General features: G+C 43.7%; 1 protein-coding gene across 1 annotated transcript in view; it reads right to left on the bottom strand.

Moving 5' to 3' along the window:
- Window positions 1-473: 473 nt before the first annotated feature.
- ANXA5 (annexin A5) overlaps window positions 474-15,489 on the bottom strand; it is a 50,267-nt gene continuing 35,251 nt past the window's right edge. Inside the window, exons 9-13 of the mRNA XM_069104883.1 lie at window positions 9,102-9,195; window positions 7,123-7,218; window positions 4,043-4,101; window positions 1,411-1,533; window positions 474-872 (exon numbers count right to left, since the gene is read on the bottom strand). Coding sequence (XP_068960984.1) covers window positions 810-872; window positions 1,411-1,533; window positions 4,043-4,101; window positions 7,123-7,218; window positions 9,102-9,195 — 435 coding nt within the window. The 3' untranslated portion in view covers window positions 474-809. The remainder of the gene's footprint in view (window positions 873-1,410; window positions 1,534-4,042; window positions 4,102-7,122; window positions 7,219-9,101; window positions 9,196-15,489) is intronic.

Below are 15,489 nucleotides of genomic sequence, written 5' to 3'. Positions count from 1 at the left end.
TCCCCCCTCTTCTTTTTTCTTTTTTTACAGATGAGGAAACTAAGGCATAGGGGCTAAGTGACTAGCCTAGGGCCCACATCTAGTGTCTGAGGTGGGATCTGAACCCAGGCTAAGTTCAACCCTTTCTCCTCTACATCACTGCAGTCTGAGCTTTCCACCCAAAGAACCCAACACCCGTTTCCTCGATCACACCACCATTAACTTGACTTGTTTAAGATACCATTGAAGGGAGAAAAACCAAAACATTCTACCTAGCAGTGATGGGCTTTGAGGGAGGAAATGTTTGTTTTCTTCATGTGTCCTCCCCTCCATCAAGCTGCAGATTCCATTCAGAAACAAAACGAGCTGATTACTCACCTGTCTAGGAGTTTCTGATATTAAGGTGAAGTTTTCATTAAGGTAGCATGATTATTGATAAAATATAAATGAAGGGGATTTTTTTATTTAAGAAAAAAATGTGAAAGCCAATACAATTTATTTTAACACAAATTTCCTTTTTAATCATACCATAATATGATACTATCCCGGAGCCAAGCTCTAAACTTAGTCCCTAAGGAGAAGTTCAAGGTGTTTTTTGCCCCTGAAGAGTATTCTGTGATCCCACAGGCCATGAAGCCTGGAAACGTCAATGTGGCGATCAGAAGGAAGCCCAGCAATCACTTCTACAACATGATTCCACTTAGGGGTCAATTATTAGCATGCTAGTATGAATAAGGCAATACAGCAAGCATTAACATACTAAAATGAGGCTAGCTGGAAGGCACCGGGAGGCAGGCACAGAGGAAGCCACTTTCTGCCCAAGGGCCAGATCAGTCATCCTCTCCACCACAGAGAAGTAACAGTGCTCTCTTATAATCTCCAGACGTGTCATCCTGCAACCCAAAATCACACTGTGAGGCGTGTGAGTCACAGGAAGAGAGGAAACACACACACACATACACACACACACACACACACACACACACACACGGGGAGAAAGGACAGGACAGTCATCTGATTCTCCCCCCAGACAATCTGTGTGTGACTCTCATGTTAGGAATGCTACACAGGGTGCTTCCTCACCAAATGAGTTATTTTTAACTTCCTGACTTCACCCTATATGACTAAGGCAGGATTCAAACACAAGTCTCTTGATCCCAGATCCAGGGCTCTATCCCAATATGTCACAGCCTCTCAGCTTCTTAACCAGATGTTTAAATATCCTAAAATTCTAAACTTTACACAGGGCGTTTGTGATGAATTTCCTACTGTTTTGAGAACAGAACTTGAAGGAAGAGATCGTAGGAATGCCACATGTGGGCTCAACAGGACCCAAAAGGTTATCTACTCCAATCCATTCACTTTTACAAATCAGGAAACTGAGGCCCAGAAGGGAGAAGGGACTTGTCCAAGGTCACAAGCTTCCATTACCTTAATCATGGAATAGAGAGAAGTTGCAAAGTTCTTTCTAAATTCTTTTCTGATGTTGAATAGGTCTTTTTCACTTCTGGAAACTATGACTCTTATGAGAGTGTGGTCATCAGTTCCAGCTCCCTTAAAAAAAAAAAAGACAAATTACATATAAATCAAAAGACAGGCAGGATTTATGTATTTGTGATATAGAAGGGAGGGGAAGAAAATGTTGGAAAGACTCCTTAAAGTCCTAGTATTTGTAATTCAAAGATATAACCATAAAGAAAAAACACTAAAAGTAGTTGTTTATGTCTTGGTTTCTAGGTAATATTTTTATGTAATGGAAAAAGATGCATTAAAATCAATCACAAAGCATTCTATATCTAGAGAGAACAAGTTGTGATTTGTTATCAGGGAAAGTGGGACAAAAGCATCCTGTTCTTTCAGTCTTCTCCACCCAGCCCATCCCCAGTGATGAAGCAGAGAGATCAGAGGAACAATGCGAGAGAATTTGAAAGTATTTCCTAGCTCTAGTATCAGTCACATCATTTAAGAAGGAGAATACAGAGAATAGTGGCCACTGCCGGGGCAAAAGTGATAACAACTAAGAATTAAAATGGCCATAAGTGAGCTGAGAGTTGGATGTGTATATCATAGGGACTATTTTACCCCAAATGTGATTTTAGTCTAGCCACCTGCTACCTTCTGGCACAACCAGGCTGAGGGGATTTGCAGTTCATAACTACTGGGTGACAGAGCTACAGAGCTCCCCTGCAGGGGAGAGGCTTACTGACCACAGCATCGTCCAGGAAATGCTGGACTGATATCTAGAGCAGCTATCATGAAGAAACAGTGCCAGGTGGAGAGCAACAAAAAAGTGATGTCCAATGGGGAAAAGGTCCGACGGACAGCTGTGTGAGGCTATCAGCAACTCTGAGGAACCTCAGAGGTATGAGATGCCTCTCCATACATGTGATTAGGCCACACATGTTCCCTGTGTGCTCATTTCTCAATGCAGATAATTTGGTACCATGTGTTACCCACATGAGTATGGCCCATGTGTGATCCCTATGCATGTTCATTCTTTCCACTGAAGGTGTTCTTAGGGGAGCCTGAGATCCAGGTTCTAGTTAAGGGGGTGGGGTTGGGGAGAGAGGGACAAGGTGAGAAGAGGGTGTTTCTTATTATGCTGTTTCATCAGATCTTCTTGCTTTGAACTGTGTGTCCTCTGGCTAACTTTAGAGGACATCAAATCCATCACCCTCACTTTACAAATGAGGAAACTAACTTAGAGTGAGGTTAAACCTGACATGCCAATGGTCGGGCTGCTAGTATGTGTCCGTGGCAGGTTTGAACTCAGGTTTTCCAAACCCAGTACCCTCTCCCCTCCCCCATGCTGATAAGAACTCATGAACTATGATTCAAAAGAGATGCTTGCCCACCGAGATCTAGGAACCTGGAGCTGCCTTCTGGGAATCCACAAGTGAAGCGGGCGTGGGAGACACTACAGAATTAAACTGACAGAATCTCCTCAGTATAGGTAGTGACATTTTTTAAAACTATCTGCCAAAATCCTCCAGCCCTAGTCATGACCACTCATTGAACACATTGGTATGGAGAGCACTAATATCTTCTTTGCTTCCCAATCATTATTCTACTTTACTTTGAGGTTTAAAAATCTCAAAAGAAAGAAAATGGAGTCAAGAGAATCCCCAGTATAGGCATCATATACAAGAATGGATTGTGGGTTTCAGGTCAGAAGATCTGGACTTTATAAGCAAGTCACTGCCCAACTTTAGCCAATGGTTTCCTCATTTACAAAAAATAAGTGCTGAAGGGCAGCTAGGTGGAAAAGTGAATAGAGCACCGGTGCTAGAGTCAGGAAGATCTGAGTTCAAACCCAGCCTCAGACACTTAACACTTACTAGCCGTGTGACCTTGGGCAAGTCACTTGACCCCAACTGCCCAACCTTCCCCCTTCCAAAAAGAAAAAAATAAGGATTGAACCAAGATTTCTAAGTTCTTTTCTAGTGCTAAAATTCTATGATTTTACAAATGGTATGATGACTATCACTTTATTAACTAAGCAGTTAAAATCTTTTTTTTCATTCTTAGGAAATAACTTTCATTTCATAAAGCCAAGCAATGAAGAAATTGAGATTAGCATTCAAGCACATTTTTTGGCAACAAATTTAAATCCAAAGACATCAAAAATAAATTTGGTAACTTAAAGAACAATAATTTAGCTATGTATTTGAAATATAGAGAAATCTTAAAATCATGGAATTTAAAATCGGGAAGTTCCCTTAAAGATCACCTAGCCCAGCGTTCTCATTTCACTGAAGAGGAAACTGAGGCAAAGAGAGATCATTGCAGCATAGGTTTAAGGCTGGAAAGATCTTACAAAGTTCTTGAATCCAACTCCCTCATCTTACAGAAGAGGAAACTGAGGCCCTTCCTCAAAATCACAGAGATAGTAAGTGACAGACAGGATATCAAATCAAATCCCATATTCTTTCCACTCTATCACATTGCCCCAGAACTGTATCTACACAACCTTATTCTAATGAGATAATTTTTAGCTAATGAGTTGAAATAAACCTGGAGAAAGATATTATAAAGAAAAATAAATCTTCAAGGATCCACATACCTTCATGGCATAGTAGAGGGTCTCGGCAAGGTAGGCAGGTACGCTTCGGACAGACTTTACTGAAAAAAATCAACAAGACGAAGCAGGTGCTATTGAACTGAGTTTTACTCATTCAAGTCCCCGAGTTGTTACAAAACAAAGGTCTGTGTCCAATGGCTCTATTACCTCCAGGATCAAATAGAAAATCCTTCGTTTGGCATTTAGAGCCCTTCACAAACTCATCCATTCCTACTTTTCCAGTCATCTTCCATATCACTCTCCTCCACAAACCCTAACCAGCTGTCTGTTCCTTGAATGTGACTCCGTCTGCCAGCTCCATAGCTGTCCTTCAGGCCTGGGAGTCCTTCTCTCCTCACCTCAATTGTTGAACTGTTTTTTCAGTCATGTACAACTCTCCATGACCCCATTTGGGGTTTTCTTGGCAAAGACACTGGAGTGGTCTGCCATTTCCTTCTCCAGCTCATTTGACAGATGAGGAAACTGAGGCAACCAGGGTCCAGTGACTTTCCCAGAATCACACAGCTAGTGTCTGAGGCCAGTTTTGAATTTAGAAAGATGAGTCTTCCTGATGCCAGGCCCAGCACCAACCACTGCACCACCTACCTGCCCCTCCTCACCTCTTAGAATCCCAGGCTTCCTTCAAGACTCAGCTCAAGCACTTCCTTGGTTTCAGAAGACCTTTCTTGGTCACCCCAGCTGCTGGAGCCTTCCCCCTTTAAGGCTTCCTTCCATCTGCTTTTTCTAAATCTTGCAGATACCTAGGTATTGACATGTTGTCTCTCCCTCTCGAGGGCAGGGGGTGTTTCTACCCTTTCTCTCTATCTTCAGTGCCTAACATATAGTGGGTATTTAATAAATGCTTGTTGATCGTTCGATTGATTGGTCCTCCTAAAGTTAGCCGAAACTTTGCGTCTTGGCAGGAAACTTGCCAAATTCCCAGGAATCCTCTCTTAGAAGCCTTGGCTTGGTCTTGGCTCATGACTAAATGACACCAAACTTCCCTGTGAATTCTGGGACCTAACTAAAAGAGTTTGCAGAGCAGGAAAGCCAGGGAGACACTGGGTTTCCTCAGTGTTTCCTTTGTGACATCCTCCACTGGGGAAGGCAACCCAGAGATTCCGTGAGTTTGTATAGTAGAAGGAACAAGACTGAGATTGAAAGGAAGGAGGGTAGTACTGAAAACCAAAGGCATTCAAGAAAGGCTTCTGTGATAGTAATGGAATATAAAGATCCCCCTGTATTGGCTTGGTTTTCAAATTGATTGTGTTAAAACCCAGAGCTTGTTAATCCCACCTGTGGGATGGACTTGTTGATGTGAAAAGAGAGTGCTGAACTGGGAGGAGCGGGCCACGTAGATTTGGAGAGACACAAGAGAGAGGCAGAAGAACTTTTTGGAAGCAGCACCCTCCTGGAGGCAGAGAGAGAGACTAAGAGGATTGCTTAGGGCCACTTTGAATTGCCCTGGACTTTTGAGACCTGCCCCAGAGCTGCCAAGGACTGAGGAGACATGGCTGTTTTGCTGGTACTTTGTCTGTCTGTTTTGCTGGTACTTTGTCTGGTTGTTTTGCCAGATTTGTCCACTGGTGAAAGACAGTCCTTTTGTTGAAGAAGTCCTGGAACCTGGCTGTTGGCTAAGAGCTCCTGAGACTGTCCTGCAGACAGAGAGTGAATACTGTCCACTGGTGAAGGACAGTGCTCTTGTTGCAGGGGTCTGGGAACCTTTCTGTTGGTTCAGAAGTCCTGAAGAAGGATTTTCTTGTTGTATGTTTATAGAAATCCTGGGAGAGGGTTTTGCTAATGTTTTCAGGGGTTCTAGGACTGTTCTACAGACAGAGGATAAATTAACGAAGGGACTGGCAATGTATCTTGTGGCCTTGCTAAGCCTTGTCTCCCCAGGAACTAAGATAGCTGAGAACTTGCCTCATGTCAAGATGAAGAAAAGACCTCCATTTGGGTATTAAGTGCTGTGCTTAAACTTGATGTAACTCTGGGGTAGATTCAATTGTGATCCAGGGGTGGGGAACTTTTGACCTTATGTTTGGAAACTAATCTCCATTTGAGAAGAGGGGCTTTGTGGTGGACTAAATGAAGGTATAGCCTAGGGGTGGAGAAGTATTTAGAACAGAGACTTTGTAACTGATTGAATGATTGGAAGGTCCTGGGGTGGGGTAGTACTTGGAGATTATTTAATCACACTTAGTAAATGCTGTATTTGGAATGATGTCATGTTTTGACCTTCTCTGTTCTTGGTTGGTCACTGAATAAAATGGAGAGCCCCTATGCTGGTATTCTGAACCTTGGGAAGTTGCCTTTTCTTGGCATGACATTACAGCTTCTTACAGGAGGGAGTGACTAATCGGAGCCCTGAAGGATGATCAGAGACCACAGGGCTGATCATCCATTTGTTGCTGAAACATAAGAGGTCCCTGAGTCCAGCCCTCTCATTTCACAGCTAAGTAGACTAAGGCCCCCAAGGGGCTGACTTGCCCATTAACAAGTGCCTAAGATGGAATTCAAAGCAACATCTCCCAGATTCCAAGTCCAGCGCTGTGTCCACTGAAGAGGACAGGTGAAGATGGGGTGCAGTCAAGGAATTTTGTACTAATGGAGAGTTATGAGACAAGGACACGTGTGCTGTGCATTTTTCCCCCAACGAGCCAGTTATATAACTATATAAAATGAACCAGAGAAGGAAATGGCAAACCACTCCAGTATCTTTGCCAAGAAAACCACAAATGGAGTCAGGAAGAGTTGGACACAGCTGAAAACAGCTGAACAACTACACACCCCTGGTAATGGAGCATATGAAAAGGTCACTAGATGAGTGAAGAAGGAAGAACATTTCCAGTTGGCCCGAAAAGGGACCAACACAATGACATGGTCTCTAGTCTCAGAGCAAAATCTTGAATGAGAGCTGAGTGTTGACTAAATTCCTGATCATGTTACTCACAGCTATTCATTTCTCTGAACAAAATATCTAGTGATTTTCTGCCACGACACCTTTGTTTTCAGTGCCTGGCACATAGAAGTGCCTAATGAAACCTTGTTGATTGATATGGAAATATTGTAAGATTACCTACCAATGGCAAGGAGCAGCTGTTCCAGGTGGCCCGATGTTTCCCGGTCAATGGTTTCTTCAATCTGAAATCCGGAGATTGTCATGTATTTATCAAACACTGAAAAACAATGGAAGCTTTTGCTTTACTTAGGTAAATATTGGAGGTTGGCCTTTATATAGTGTTTTAAGGTTTGCAAAGTGATTTCCATAAGTTATCTAAAAAGAATGGAAGGGGAAATGGTCAAGACTCTCTGCAGGAGACTTTGGTTCCAGCAGATCCTGGATAACCCACCCTACCCCCTTTTTTCCAATGGTATTTTCACTAAAAGGCTATTAAGGCACAATGTGAGCCGTGCCAGCCAAAAATCCTTTTAATGACCCTCTCAGCAGTAGCTTCAAAAAAAATCTTGACAAGAGGAACTCTGGACAACGCCTCTACAGATAAGAAGTTAAATTTTAACTCATTAACTAAGCATTAGTTAAACAAAAAATATTTTCTCTTTATACAAAAACAGATATAGATAAATGATAGATAGGTATAGATAAATGATGGATTGATAGATGACAGAGAGATAGAAAGATAATAGAAATAGATGGTTTCAATAGCTAAGATAGATGACAAAATGACAGATAGAAAAGATAGATGATAGATATAAATTATATAGATGGTAGACTGATACATGATAGTGAGAGATAAAGAGGATAGATAGATACTAGATAGATAGATAGATAGATAGATAGATAGATAGATAGATAGATAGATAGATAGATAAACAGACATAGATGGATGGAGGGAGGGAGGGAGGGAGGGAGGGAGGGATGGATGGATGGATGGATGGATGGATGGATGGATGGATGGATGGATGGATGGATGTGAATCTCATATCAATGCACTTGACCTTTGTCAGATCATATATTGGGTAAGCAGCACTTCCGTACCTCATTTCAGCACCTTTTTGGCTGTGAATAAGCCTGCCACTTTACACTAGAGCCCACTCAGACACAACACAGGACTATAGACTAGAGCTCATAGGGACCCCAAAGGCTGTCTATCTGTCTCCTCATTTTACAGATGAGGAAACAGAGATTCAGAGATAGCATTAAAGATTTAGATTTGGAAGTGACCTTAGAGGCCATCTAGTCCAATGCTCTAAATTTTTACAAACAAAGAAACTGAAGCACAAAGAGGTTAAGTGAGTTGCCCAGAATCACAGAGCTAAGTATCTGAGGCAGGATTTGAACCTAGGTTCTCTTGATTACAAGGCCTGTGTTCTATCCATCATACCACACCACTTGTTAACCTGGTGAGAGTCCCTTAATCTCTGGGTGCCAATTTTCTCACCTGTAAAATCAGGGTACCCACCATTCTACACTTGTAAAGGAGCAGTGAGAATGTCTGAAAATCATGAATTATTACTGATATTAAGCCCATTTTATAGATGAAACAACTGATACAAAAAGAGAGATTAAATGGTTTTCAATAAGTCACAGAGCCTGTAGATGTCAGTACCGGCAAATGAACCTAGAGAAGAAGAGTGATGTCACGAAAAAGGGGGATGAATTTGAGACGAGAGGTGCTGGGTTCTAATTCCAGCTGTGGTACTTACCATGTGGATGGCCTGGAGACTCATCTATAGAATGAGGGCGATTGGACCAAATGGGCTCTCAAGTCATTTCCAGCTCTAAATCTATGATTAGATCCTTAGATCCCACAAATCTTTGTGGACATGTGACCCTCAGATTCCAAGTCCAGTACCATGTCCATTGCTCACCCCACCCCACCCAATCTCCATTCTCCCCACCCTGTGCATTTCCATCACATAAGAGACACAGTGAAAGGGAGTGATTCAAAAATGTAAAAAATTTTTATTTTAGGTCACTTTAACAACCCTAGAAATACAGTGATACCGAGTCAATTCTTTAAAATATTTCACCTCCTTATTGGGTCAAGCCCTTTGAAACCTGTTAAAAGTCTTTCACTCTCATCCTTTCTGGACTTACCCCTCCTTAAGTGAGAGACGTTGCGTGTTCCCAGAATGGTGATGAACTTTTCCTCATCTGTCCCCCATTTCAGCTCCCCAGCTTGGAACAGGTCCTGTAACAGTTTCAACAAACAGAAGTCCATTATTTCAGTCCTCACGTATTTGGGGTTCTTTTAGAACTTGGTTGTTTTAAAGACTTACAAATTCTATTCATATCATCATCTTTACTTCATTTAAGAAATGACAAAAAGGACTATTGCAGAGAAACCTAAGGAAGACCCAAATGAACTGATGCAGGGTGAAGTGAGAAGACCCAGGAACACAACCTGTACAGTAACAACAACGTCCTAAAGACAAACACCTCTGAGAAACTTAAGGATTCTTCTCAATACAATAGCCAACCATGAGTCTAGAGGACTAATGACGAGGCAGGCTGCCTACCTCCTGACAGGGAGACATCACTTTGGGGGACATCATCAATGTGGGGTGCAATTTCGCTTATTATGCATATTCATGAGGCAGATGAGTGTCACAGTGAATAGAATGCCAGTCCTGGAGGCAGGAAGACCTGAGTTCAAATCTGGCTTCAGCCACTTACCACATGACCCTAGGCAAGTGACTTCACCTCTGGTTGCCTCCATTTCCTCATCAGCAAAATGGGGATAATAATATCACCTACCTCCCAAGGGTTGCTGTGACGATCAAATAAAACAATAACTATAATGAGATTAGCACGGTGGCACTAAAGAAATGTTAGCTGTTATTTATTATGAGGGTTTGGGGGGATAAGGAGTTGATGTAGGAGACATCAAAAGAGAAGGGGTCTGGAACAGTCCCAGGGGAGAGTGGGGCAGCGAACTGATTCAAGAGGACAGAAAGATTGCCTTGCTGCAGTGAGGACCCAGGGGAGATCACATAACCTAAATTCACAGGAGACCTAGCCAGAATAGTTGCATGGCTTCCTTCAACTCCATTCGGCTACTTGACAGTTAGAGGCAGATGGTGGGAACAGTCCAGTGTTGAGGTTTGACAAAGGAGGATCAGGGATGGGGGTAAAAGAGAGGTAGGAAGGGGTAATAGATTTGGGAGCAGGCAACCACAAAGAGCTGAATGGATAATGAGAGAGTAGAGATTGGGGAGGGAGGAAAGTCAAGCCAGAGCAGAGTCAGCAAGTCAACAGGTGCCTTATTAAGTGCCTACTGTGTTAGGTGATGGGGATGGCAAGGCAAATGACAATTCTTGTTCTCCAGGAGTTCAAGGTCTTACAAGAGAGATAACGTGCAAGTAACTACGTAAAACAAGCTATAGATCGTATAAATGTGAGATAATCAACAGGGAGAGGACACTAGAACTGGGAAAGGCTTCCCACTTTGGGATTTTAGTGGGGACTTCAAGGAAGCCAGAAGGAGGGAAAGAATACCAGGTATGGGGGACAGCCAGAGGAAAATGTCTGGAGGTGGGAAATGGAGTGTCTCACACAAGAAAGGCAGCATCACTGGATGACAGAGAGGATGGATGGAAAAAGTACTGAGGGGTGGAGGGATTAGAGTTACTGAGGCTGATTTGGTTTAAAAGAAGTAAGGGATAGGGAGAGAAGGAATAATAAGAAGATCGTTATCAAATAAGGGAATTTCAGAGGTGGCTGTTTTGTTTTAAACAAGGAAGTGATTTCTATTGGATCCTAAGTGTAATAGAGACCAATGAAGCTTTTTTGAGCAGGACAGTGAGTGACCTGATTGGACTGATATTTCAGGAAAATTATGTTGTGGAAGATGGGTGGGAGAAGGGAGAGATTTCAGGCAAAGAGAACAAGAAAGAGCTTTTTGCAATCATTCATGTGAGAGGTGATTAGGTCCTGAGGGCAGTGAAGGGGTAGATGGGAGAGAAGTCATAGAGGTAACATAATAAGAAGTGACATAGTACAATTGGAGAGAGTTCATGACTTGAAGTTAAGAAAACCTGAGTTCAAATCCAGCCTCAGATATTTACTAGCTGGGTAATTCCAGGCAAGTCACTTAAATTGTTTGCCTCAGTTTCCTCATCTGTAAAATAAGTGGTAGGGGCTTGATGGCCTCTAGGGGCAGCTAGGTGGTGCAGTGTCTGACTTGGATTCAGGAGAATCTGAGTTCAAATTTGACCTCACAATTACCAACTGTGTGACCCTAAGCAAGGCACGGAAATTCAATTGCCTCAACAACAACAAAAAATCTATGATGCTATATAGCCAAAGCAAGCTAAGAAGTGGGACATGTCTCTGCTTAGCCTATAAAGCTGACACCCAAAGGGGAGAAAGTCCTTGAGGTCCAGGCCTCTCTCACTCACAAAATCCCAGGCTGTCCTTTTCTCATTCTCAGTTCCCTCGAGACCCTTGAAAGGGAGTGATGTCATTTCCTGAAGTTCCATGTAAAGAAAAGCTCCTGTGCCAACTATGACATCTCACTTCCCCTTCCCTCCCCTCAGCCATTAGCAGCCTTGAAGACACTGTGCATAATCTGTGCTTCCTTACTGGTGTCCATGCCCACCCCCAGCAGCAGCAGCAGCCCAAGCAGAAAGAAACCTCCCTAGGGCAGGGGCTGTGGCACTGTCTGTCTTCTCTGTGTTCCAGGACAGCTCTTGGTGCATAATCGGTGTTTAAGAAATATTTGTTGAGTAGAATTCAGATGAATTCCCAGTGAGAACAGACCAACCTCTTCCTCCTATAAGCTCAGGGCTGTGGTTCCACCATGGCTCAGGGCAGACACCTCATTCCTCTGGAATAGCAGTGACAGTCTCTACCCTACTCAGCCAAGTCCTCTTAAAAAATCAGGACTTTATCGCAAGACCGCAGAATTTTTTTCAAGCTACTAGAGTGCTAGGCTTAGGGACAGAAAGACCTGAGTTCAAATCTAACCTCAAACCCTTACTAGCTGTGTGACCTTAGACAAGTCACTTAACCTCTGTCAGCCTCAGTCTCAACTGTAAAATGGGTATCATAATAGCACCTGCCTCCCAGGATTGCCATGAAGATCAAATAAGATATTTCAAAGCACTGAGCACAGAGCCTGGCACAAGAGGATGTTTAATAAACTCTTGTCTTTTCTTCCTTCCTCCCATAGGTCTCACTCTATGGATGGCCAGAACCTCAGTAAATAGAGTAGAAAGAGAGCTAAAAGGCAAGGAGTAGCAACTGATTCCCACTCCCATCTCTCCCAAGGGCAGCAAGGGGGCATCATAGTGCAGGAAGACTTATCTTCCGAGTTCAAATCCAGCCTCAGACTTACTAGCTGTGTGACCCTGGACAAGTCACTTAACTCTGTTGCCTCAGTTTCCTCATCTATAAAATGAACTGGAGAAGAAAATCGCAAGTTACTCTGGTATCTTTGCCAAGAAGACCCCAAATGGGGTCATGAAGAGTTGGACATGACTGAAATAACTAAACAACCCCTCTCTCCCAGGTGATATAGTTGCAAAAGGCAAAGGTCAGATAATAGAAACATGTAAATGGCAGGTTGGACTAACTGTAAAAATGCCTATCCCAAAAGACAGTGGGAGAATGAGCCCCCTATCACCAAAGGTCTTCAAGCAGTGTGGATGTAAGTAAGAATCCGACTCTGGGAGGGACACCTGGGGTCCTCCCAAACCTAAGTCTATTTAGTTTTGGTGTAAAAACTGAACTTTCTGAATATCGCTCCTGTTCAGTCTCTTTCAGTCATGTCTGCATCCCCCATTTTAGAGATGAGGAAAAGTGACTTGCCCTGGGTCACACCATTAGTGTCAGAGGCTGGATTAGAACTCAGGTCCTTTGATTCCAAAGCCATTGATCTTTTCCTCACATTGCACTGCCCCCTGAGTGAGCACAAGTAATGAGGAAAGTAGGAGATTGCTGAGGCAATGAATGTGAATGAAAGTACAGGGGAAGCAGAAAGCCCCAGTCCTGTTACAGCCATGCGGCCAGCAAGCTCAGGTCTGAGCTCACACAGACTGAGGCTTGGGCGCGTTCCCCAAATCCCTCTCTCTGGCTCCTGCCCCAGTCCCAATAGTCCCAGAGAGCCTGATCTTCGGCAGACAAGCTTCAGATTTCCTCCTCCACCCAGACACTGCCCTCTAGCTCCTCCTTGGCCCCAGCTCCAGCTGGGCCCAGGAATTCCAGGAACGCCTCTTCCTCTCGAGAGGCCGGAATCAGGAATTCCTCTGCTGGGTGGTTCTGGCTGCAGGCACTCTTTCCTCTCCCCCTCTGCCCCCCCAGCCCCAGCCTCAGCCTCATGGAGGTGGCTATTTCTGGGGCCAAGAGGCTGCCCACTGGGGCTGGGGAGATAAGGCAGCCCTCTTCTTCCTGCGCCCCGGGCCAGGTACACAAGCTGCCGGCTGAGATCTGTAATACTCTGGCCTGTCTATAACGGTCCTGGCCAGCTGTCCACATGAGCCAGCTGGATCAGAGGACTCTATTGTTTAGCAACGACAACCAAACTCACAGCATTAACCCACCTAGTGCAGCCTGACCCTGCCCTAGAGGCAGCAAATCTAGCTCCCTAACCTGGTGTGACTTCCCCTTAAACTGAGGGGAGTTCTCAAGGACTCCACCTCCTCCAAGAGGCCTTTGATGGGCTCCTCCCCAACAGATCTTTCTCCTTTTGAACCTTACTTCATGTTATACTTTAGTTTTGTCTCAGTTTGTATTTATGCTTATTTATCTGTTCAAACATTATATTCTCCGAGTAGAATGTAAGCTCACTGAGAGCAGATCCTCCTCTGATTTTGTCTTTTTATCTTCAGTAACTAGAATATTGTAGACACATCATAAAGGTCAGCTGAGTTAAATGGAATCTGAGGTTCCTTTTGGCTCCCGTCCTCAGATGCTTTGGGTCTTTTTGAGCCCTTGAGAAAATTCCGTAAATCCATGGTTCTAAATCAGGGGTTCTTCACCTGGGCTCCATAAACTTTTAAAAAAATCATTTTTGATCATTGTACTTCAATCTAGTTAGTTTCCTTTGCAATTTGATTTTATTTTGTGAATTTAGAAACATTCTGAGAAGGGCTTTGTAGGTTTCTCCAGGCTGTGGAAGGGATCCAAGGTACAAAATCTCAGATCTCTGAGGATTTGATTGTTGAGCCCTCAAAGCTGCTGGATTAGCTAGGAGCCAGGTGGCTCCCCTCCTCCCTGACCAAGGCACCTCACTAGCTCCCACCCTCCCAGGCTTAGCCTTAAAAGCTCAGGCGAGGTCTCAAAAGTAACTGCCACAGGAGGCGGTTGTGGGCATGTCCTTGGGAGGTGACCAAGGCACACATTGCCCCCAGGAGGGCCCACATTAGAAAGGGCCGGCTGGATTTTCCAGTGTAATTTGAGTTGAAAAAGCCCACTCCTGCAACATGAGAGTCGTGGGTATAGGATTTTCATGGCATTTTGGTCTGTTTTCATTGCTTTGACTCCATGTGAGTATCTGATGAATCTCACTTAGAGCAATAATGAAACTTCCAAACCCTGAAAACCGCCTAACCTTGTCCCAACCTTGCCCATGCTCTTGACGATGGCAGACTGTGCAGAACCCATGGCACGTCTTGGGGTGCCTTCGATGGGTCATCCAGACACTCCCTCGGGGAACCCCATTCAATGAGTGTTTGCTTTGAAAGCAAAGGGATTGGTGACTTTAAAGAAGGAAGGCATTTCTTTAGGTGGTGCCAATGAGGTAGCTGGAATGTTCACTGATAGGAGTACCAAGAATCTTTCAGTGAACAGAAATCCCAGAGGCATAAAAGGCTCTTTCATGAGTCTAAAAAAAAAAAAAAAAGCATTTCCCCTGCTGAGAAGAAGACTAGCATTTTACTAATCCAGCAATTTGACAGACTTGATGGGATCAGAGCCTTAGAGCTGGTGGGGAGGGGAGCAGGGTGAGGCCCCAGCCATCTGGTCCTACCTCCTCATTCCATGGATGAGAAAACTGAGGCCTAGAGACCCCTCATCTAGAACTGGAAAAGACCTCAGAGACTTACCTCCTTTTACAGATGAGGAAACTGAGGCCCAGAGAAGTAGCTTAGCATCACATAAGTTCTAGAGCAGAAAGGGACCACGGAGGCCATCTAGTTTATCCCTCTAATTCTTTTAAAAACTTGTCAAGAAGACCTTGGACACTTACTGGCTGTGTGACCCAGGCAAGTCACTTAAACTCTATTTGCCTCAGTTTCCTCATCTGTAAACTGGGGATCTATTTAATAACCCTACCTCCCAAGGTTGTTGAAAGGGTCAAATGGGAAAATAATTGTAAAGTACGTAGCACAGGGTGGCACAGAGTAAAGATTATATAAATGTTAGTTATTATTAAAATGCTAGCACATAATAAGGACTTAATATCCTTTCTTTCCTTCTTTCCTTCCTTCCTTTCCTTATTCTTTCCTTCCTTCCTTCCTTCTTTCCTTCCTTCCTTCCCTTATTC

The sequence above is a fragment of the Petaurus breviceps genome, unplaced genomic scaffold (assembly GCF_028583685.1).
Source record: "Petaurus breviceps papuanus isolate PSGF00001 unplaced genomic scaffold, PetGlider_PUasm1.0 689, whole genome shotgun sequence".
Lineage (NCBI taxonomy): Eukaryota > Metazoa > Chordata > Mammalia > Diprotodontia > Petauridae > Petaurus > Petaurus breviceps.
This window is presented reverse-complemented; position numbering and strand designations above follow the sequence as displayed.